This window comes from Curcuma longa, unplaced genomic scaffold (assembly GCF_044706935.1).
Source record: "Curcuma longa cultivar G26 ecotype Majalengka, Jawa Barat unplaced genomic scaffold, ITB_CL_G26_1.1 contig_21063, whole genome shotgun sequence".
NCBI lineage: Eukaryota > Viridiplantae > Streptophyta > Magnoliopsida > Zingiberales > Zingiberaceae > Curcuma > Curcuma longa.
In genome coordinates this window covers 1-7,990 of record NW_027431552.1, presented here as the reverse complement: position 1 = coordinate 7,990, position 7,990 = coordinate 1, and the positions used below count along the sequence as shown (strand labels likewise).

Here is a 7,990-nt window from a genome sequence, read left to right as displayed (position 1 = left end):
TAAAATTCAATATATTTCACTTGAAACTATAATCACATTCATATGCATATCCCAGATACACAACACACAAAAGGTAAATGTTTCGTATGGATTCATTCATCCATCAAACAATAGGAATTGATTTCAAGCAGTTCACTCAGTTTAGCAGTGTAGTGAAAGGCCTATACTTCAGAAATCTCATTTCCTCTCCTTCCTGTAGTAGTTTCATAGCCAACTACATTCTGCAACAGAACACCTTCAGATTCAGCAGGCGTCTTGTGTCCTTTCACTGTCGTACCTTTAGTGTTCTTCACCCCCTCGGCCCAACCGAGAAGCCTTGTTTGTACATTTTCGTTGAATATGACCTTATTGAATGAGTTCCCCATCTGAATTTCAAAAGAAAGTTAGATGTCGAACGACTAAATTTTGCAAAAAGAGAAGCGCGAAGGAGAAGATGAAGCCAAAGCTCACCTGAGTAACAATGGCATAGAGTGGAAGAGTGCTATAGCCGCAGAGGAGTTGTATCAATATATTGGAAGGCAGCAGATGATCAATTACAAGACGTTTGGTTTTGATGACCCAACATGTTCAGATCCCACCCCATCACAATTCGAGGCAAATCACAAACCGACTTTCCCCATGATGCATGAATCCAGTCATATGTTGTCTGAATCACCAAAAGAATCATTAATGATATCTTATTGAACGACCAATACTAGTGTTTTTAAAGAGTAGTGACATGGATCGACGCAAACACAAGGAATTAAGAGTTGAGAACTTGTTGCCAAAAGAAAGAAGTTCTATGCATGAAATTGTATAGTCCATGATTTTTAAAAAATCTCTACAAAACTGAAGCACATGCAGGTGCAAGTTAATCTCAAGTCCTGATACATAATTATTGACTTGTGTTGCTTACCAATATCCAGAAGAAAAATGAAATCTCGAAGGCATTTTGGAAAAGGATAAAGTGAATCAAGAAGATGACAATTTTCGGTCTGTGAAACCAGAAGAGATGGTCTGAAGGAGTAACTACCAAGTCGCCTGCTATTGCGGAATGTTTCTCAGCAACCTCATGGGCCAACTGAATAATGATATGTTCTAATTTGGTGCCAACAGCAAGCAGAAGCTGCAACATGATATATGAATGATGAACTCAAGATGAAAACATTGATGAGAATTTTTCTCTCGATAAGTATCATGTGGATCTATTGTGGTTATACTTACAATTAGAGGTATAAATGATATCCAAAAATATGCATTCCAACCTGCACAGAAAAGAAGTAATCTAAGATGGATCGAAGGAAGGACATGAGACTAGATAAGAGATGAACTTGCTGAAGAACAGTATAATCCATTTGAACTGACAAAAATTGAGTAATTATGTGTCACTTTCAGATTTTGTCTGTTTCAAACAAGTTCTATACTAATAAAATTTTCCTTTAGTTCCCTGCTCTGGTTCTCTCCTCCTCTGCGAGATCACTGCCTATGGTATTTCTATGATACCCAAATGAAATATCTAGATTAAGTTCAACTTACCATCAACATTCAATGCTAAGAATATCATGACAAAAATCCACAAGTACCAACTGCACAACAAAGAGAGAAAGCAGATTTGGTCAAATATTATTAAGTGGTTTTAAACTTTAGTTTTTAAACAAGCAAGTGTGCTTGTTCCGTTGGCAAATACCTTATACCAACCACCTTCCTAAAATCAGATTCGAGGACCCGTATCATATAGTTGTAGAAGTTGAATTTAGGATTACCCTTACAGTGAGTCTGCAATAAATAGATTCAGATTAAAAGAAGACATAGGTAAAGAAAAGGAAGATATTTAGACTTGTAAATACACCTAATAGTTTACTTTCTTACCATGATAAATCCTAGTCTCATAGTAGTATAATCTGTCTTGGTGATGGATCCATAGAATTGCTTAAAAAAGAATGCTGAAATGAGCACATTCATATCAGAAGTTAGAGAACTAGTACATACAGCAAAACCTTCTTCCTAGAAGCAGATAATACGCCAATTTTTTCCTAGTTCAACGAAAACATGTATATTCAGAGTTTCTCAAACAAGTACAAAGGATCACAGTCAATTATATGAATAATAAATTTGAAAAATTTTCAATCTTGTTTATGGTTTTTAACAATATTCTTAAAGTGAGGCCTAATATGTTTTCCTTGCTGACCACATCTGAGTATCAAAAAGATCTTACTTACCAACCAACTTGATATGAATGAATCCTTTCCAAAGCCCTTGAAACGATTTCTAATAAATTCAAATTGCTGCACATGATTGATCTTTAAGGGAGCTACACAAAACCAAAAAGTTATGTTGGGTCAAAAAAATCCTTTTGGAGCTGAAGTCCCAAACTCATGATGTTATGCCTCAGTGTTACATTCATACCATTCCCTTGAGAATTCTGAGCCAAATCCTCCCAGTTTCTCCATGTGCGCATCTAAAATATCAAAATGGAGTTGAATTCTTAAAGATAACAAATAAGTATTTGAGAAGAAACATAGCACAATTTAAAATGGATATCACTCTTTACCTGTGCAAGTCCTAGAACAACAGTGATAGCACTGAGTACTACATGAGTGACAGCCAAAACAAAGATAAAAATATGTAGCTCATGGATTGCCTCAAGTGATAGTAATGGAACTTTTCCCTGAAAAGACAAAGATGTGAAAGAAATAATGGTATAGTCTTGCATTCGAGGAATAAATTCTATAGAAGTGTTTCTTTAGGCAATTGAAACTATGGGACAAGCTGTATTGAATGAATAGACGAATTTGTGCACTAGTATCGAGCAGATTATACTAGCTCAGGAATAACAACTGTTGACAGCATCTGAAAGGTAAATATTTACTTCATTCTACCACAATAAATTGAACAATGGATTCAGTCAACATTAGGAGAATTGCATCTAAGCAAGATTCCAGATTATGATTAGTTCCTAGAGCAGTCTCTTCACATGTGAATAAGGATCATAAAACAACTCTGCAAAGCAAGGCACCATTAATCATCATCATCTCGTAATTGGTATAAAGGGGTTTGTTTCTTGAAAGGGAGAATAAAACTGCAATTAAAGTAATAAATTAAGGATCGATGCAATTAAAATATCCTCCACATGCAACACAAATGATCTCAACAACTAAAACCAGAGGAGAGGTACATTATTTAGATATGACCAACTACTAAGTGATGAACAACTAGTGGTATAAGAATCTCCTCGTCCACAGATGAAAAGCGGATTGGCAAGAACAATTTCCCTACTTAAATCAGTTCATTTGAACATAAGCAGTCATATTGTCTAACTATTTCTACGAATTCCATGAAAATTGTAGGAAGAGAGATCTTCACCTTCTTCTGACAGTGAGTCGAATCTCCTCCACCGGCCAACAGGCGACGAGCACCCCCGACTATCCCACCGGAGGAGCTCACGGAATAGTGGGCAGTCGAAGTTGCAGCAGCATCCCTCTTGCACGGACGTAAATGGTGTGTGAGGCTCTCAGAGATGCATATCCGTTGAATCGACCCCTGGAACACGACCAGCAGCAGCGAGATGAACCCCAACAACATCAACTCTGCAAAGAAACCCTTTCCCTCTTGTAACTACGTCGAGGTACAGTATAAGCATCTCGTTGAAGCCGGAAGGGAAGGAAGAGAACTGACCTTCTTTGATTTTCTGGAGGGCGTCGAACAAATGCATCTGGTTCTTCTTCTTAAGGACCTGCAAGATCAAATTTTTATCAGCAGCATGCTCGGAGTAGAATGGACGAACAGGGGCGTGTAAAAGTTGCACCTTTCCGAGGCGATGGAGCAGGCGCTCGAAGACTAAGGAGATGAGGACAATAACAGTGCAGACGAGAGCAACAATCCATGTGGGAGTGTATTCCAACGTCGGCGCCGACTCGCTGCCACCTCCTGCCATTGCTGCCCCGTGTCCTTCCCTCTCTCTTGGTGGCTGTTAGCTGTATATAGAGCGCAGAGGAAGCACAGGGGTTAGAAGATGAATAGGACGCGCGATGGAGGAGTGTAAAAGGCCTGGTCAAGTGGGGAAGGTGCCTGGTCTAGAGGGGAAGGTGGGAAGAAGCGAACTTCCATGGGAGCTAGAACAGGGAATAAAATTGCTGTCAAGAGAAAACAAACTAGAGTGGCGAGAACTTAACGTCCATTTGATGACGAAAATTTTTTATGGACATTTTATTTATTTATGTTATTTTTGGACGAAGTTAATTGGTCTGTGAGTTAGAGGGGTAGACAACATAATGTATCTACCTGATGATCTATATGAACGTAAATTAAAAAATTATAATTAACTACAATGAAAAAGTTATTATCTCGACTTTATTAAAATTTAATTTTTATCAATTTTAATAAGTCTATTTCATCATAACCAACTCAATTATATCTCAAAAATCATAATTTAACGTACATAATTCTAAGGGATCATGTTTAGTCCTATCAATGAGGTCAATTAGTCGGGTGCTTCTTTAAAATTAATCGATTTAAAAAATTAAATATTTGAATTATATATATAAAAAATTTATATTGACTTCGAGTGAGTTTTTAAGAGGATAGATGTATCTCTTGACCTGACTACGATGTTACTTTCAAAAATATAGAAAAGTCTATGTTTCTAGATAATGCTAAACATAATTATTTTTTGAATGGAAATTGGATAGAAATCGTGAGGCAGAAGAAAAAATAAAATAAAATTTATATTTATTTTTATTTGACTTTCTCTCATTTATTTGATTGTGATACATTTGACAATTTCTATGTAATGATGTCTAAAACAGTAGATCTTTAGCAAGATGATCGATGGTCTCCGTAGGATAAAAGAACTCTTCGATTGAGAAGTTAGTTACTTAGTTTGAAGTCGGGCATGAGTTGGTTACGACGTAGCAGAGTTGTAGAAGAGGGCAAGGGTTCAAATCCTGACGAAGTCAGGCAACATCCTCCTGCATCGTGACCAACTGCAGTTTTTTGATTTACTTCTTCATAAATGGTCGTGGGGCCGACCGTGTGGAGCAGCTAAGGTGATGGATTCCACATTTTTTGCAGAAGTTAGTTTGAAGAACTTTTTGCAAAAATGGTGTCATAGAAAATTTGATGACAATTTACTGAACTGCGTTGGAAAGTTTTCGGAATACTCTTCTGCAAAAAAGGTGGATCCGCCACCTTAGCGGCCCCACACAGTCGGTCCCACGATCATCTGTGAGGAGGTAAATCGAGAAAGTACAGTTGGTTACGACGCAGGAGGGTATTGCCTGGCTTCGCCAGGATTAAGTTTCCGGAATACTCTTCTGCAAAAAAGGTGGATCCGCCACCTTAGCGGCCCCACACGGTCGGCCCCACGACCATCTGTGAGGAGGTAAATCGAGAAAGTGCAGTTGGTTACGACGTAGGAGGGTATTGCCTGGCTTCGCCAGGATTCGAACCCTTGTCCTCTTCTGCAAGTCTGCTGCGTCGTAACCAACTCACCTATGCCCCGGGGGCAAGTTTCCGGAATACTCAAATCATGTACTTGAGTTTGGAAATTTCAAAATCACGTACTCATTTTCTATTTTATCCCTCATCTCTTTTGCGCAGTCGTCCGAATAAAAAAAGAAGCCTAACTACTTTTACCTTTTTTCTCATAAAAACTCCATTTTTCGATGCAACCGAGCCATTTCCTGCATCAACTCATTGTTTAGTTAAGTTTTTGATAACGGTAGTGACTAAATTTAGTTTTATGGAAGTTATTTGATTGAATTTTATAAAACTTGATTATTTTGTCCTCTTTAGGAAATTCAAAAATTTGTATTAACGTCTGTACAAAAGATGCAATTATCAAAATGAAACAGTTATTTGGATGAGCAAATTAGAACATTTATATGAGTCAAAATATCGTATCAAAATGGCAGTTATCACTATTATCAATAATACCGAATGACCTCCCTGAGTCTTCAATCCCATGTCCAAGGGTAGAGTCGGGTGAACCTTCAAATGCGGGTGTAGCTCAGGAGTAGGAGATCCTGACAGAGCCCCCATCGCGATTAAGGATAGTATTGACCAATGGCATGACGGCAGTGTGGTACCATTCCCATGATAAGGCTAGATGACTAAGTCCGAGGGATCTGCTTGACTGAGTAAGAACTCTTAGAATCCTTTATCAGGTTCAAGTAGTTTTTAAACATACTTTGATTCTCACTATAGGTATGAGCCGAATTAATGGAGCTAACTTCTCAAGTTCCGAGGTTGTCCCTATCCAACACTTGACTAAGAGCTTGAGTGACTGAATTAAAAACTCGATCAATTCCTCCCAGCCATGAATCCGAGGAACTGAAGGTGGAGGTGGAGGTGGAGCGGCTGAAGGCGGAGCTTGGGAGCCATGTGGAGCAACTGTGTCTGAAGCAACATAAATTGGAGGTTGTCCAAATGGTGGTAGTCTCTTATAAGGATGAGTATAAAGCAAGGTTGTCAAAATCGCGAGTCAACTCGGCGAGTTTACGAGTTTACGAACTATTATTTCAATTCCGTGTTGAATCAGCTTAAAATCGGGCCCCCCTAAACTCGTAAACTCGCGAGTCAACTCGGTAAACTCGCGAGTCAACTCGGTCAAACTCGGTAAACAAAGGAAATCTTTGTTTTGATGTTTCCTTTTATCAAATTTGGACAATGGAAGCTTATTTGGTGTATCTATTGGACTATTTTGTATGAAATTTTAAATTTGTCATTTTGTAACTTGATGTTGAAACATAAATTTTAAAAATTTCGTATCTTTTCATGTTTAGTCTTTTTTTATATGTGAAAACATGTTGTTGATAACTATATTTATGCTTTTTTATTAGATATGTAAAATAGTGATTGTTCTTATCAAGTTATGATCAAATATATATTATTTGACATTTTATAACTCTTTTTTGGATTATCTGTAAACTCGTACGAGTTTACGATACGAATTTACGATACGAGTTTGTGCACCCCTAACCGAGTCGACACTGGAATCGCGAGTTTGACAACCTTGGTATAAAGCTCGCGTGAAGGAATTAGAGCTTAAAGTTTCTTCAGAGAAGAAGAAACAGAAGGAAAAGTAGAAAGAAGTCGTGGATGTGTTGGCACGGGTTGAGGCCGAGTTAGAGGCTCGAGAGACTGATCTAAAGAAGATAAGCACCCTGTGGAAAAAGGAAATATCTGAGTCTAGGTCTCGGAGGGCGAAAATAGAAGCCTTGGAGGGCGGTCTGAAAGCTCAGAAAGTTGAATTCGAAACTCGAAAAGGCAAGTTTGAGACTTTAGAGATGGGGAAGAGGGGTGTTGGGCTACTAAGAAAGAGAAGATATATGAGCAGCTTGGTGAGCGTATAATCAAAATGATTAGATATGACTTCGAGGGAGCCACAAAATAGATTTGAGAAGCTGGTCACCTTCCCCCTAGCCTTCCCTTAGACTTAGAGAAAGTCTTCAACAAGATCACCCCAAAAGACCTCGATGATGTAGAGTAGGGCCGTTTTTATTTTTGTTCCCCTTTGGCAAGCTATAATGTAACATCCAAATTTTCTAATAGAAATGGAAACTTTTTTTGTCATGTTGAGTAACCTTTGTAACGTAGATTACTTACTGTTCTGTTGTGTCGAGTCGGGAATTAATATAATAATGTCTAAGTTTTGGAATGACATAACATACTTATCTTTTGTAACATGTTGAACCGAGTGGAGTAGAGTCATGGAATCACATAGGAACTTGATGTAGATCCCTGAGCATCTTTGACTTGGCACAAGCAATAAGGGCGGCGAAAGGATTCAAGCATTTTCTATAATTTTTACAATAAAATAATATGTAAACTTGGAAATAGAATGAAAACTTATCATTTATGATGTTAAACAATCAGTTGGAGTGCATGTTGATTCGAGAGAGTCATGGGATCATGTGTGGACTCGATGCATGAATTCGGACGGGGAATCGAGTGTTCTCTATGATCCTATTGTCAAAGTAATGTCAAGATTTGGAAGTAAAATGACAAACTT

General features: G+C 38.0%; 1 protein-coding gene across 1 annotated transcript; it reads right to left on the bottom strand.

Moving 5' to 3' along the window:
* Positions 1-529: 529 nt before the first annotated feature.
* On the bottom strand, positions 530-3,919 carry LOC141817579 (MLO-like protein 1). Its single transcript, XM_074705218.1, has 12 exons — positions 3,785-3,919; positions 3,655-3,712; positions 3,343-3,566; positions 2,531-2,647; positions 2,386-2,437; positions 2,199-2,290; positions 1,849-1,908; positions 1,667-1,755; positions 1,516-1,565; positions 1,204-1,244; positions 896-1,105; positions 530-646 (listed from the first exon to the last, which is right to left on the bottom strand). Exons 1-12 carry the CDS (start codon positions 3,911-3,913, stop codon positions 530-532), a joined length of 1,239 nt encoding a protein of 412 aa, XP_074561319.1. The 5' UTR covers positions 3,914-3,919.
* Between the last annotated feature and the right edge of the window lie 4,071 nt (positions 3,920-7,990).

Coding starts and splice junctions, on each gene's coding strand:
- LOC141817579 (XM_074705218.1), bottom strand. CDS start 3,913: ATGGCAGGAGGTGGCAGCGAGTCGGCGCCGACGTTGGAATACACTCCC. Junction 2,648..3,342: donor CGACTCACTGTCAGAAGAAG/GTGAAGATCTCT, acceptor TTGTCTTTTCAG/GGAAAAGTTCCATTACTATC. Junction 1,566..1,666: donor AGGAAGGTGGTTGGTATAAG/GTATTTGCCAAC, acceptor TTTGTTGTGCAG/TTGGTACTTGTGGATTTTTG.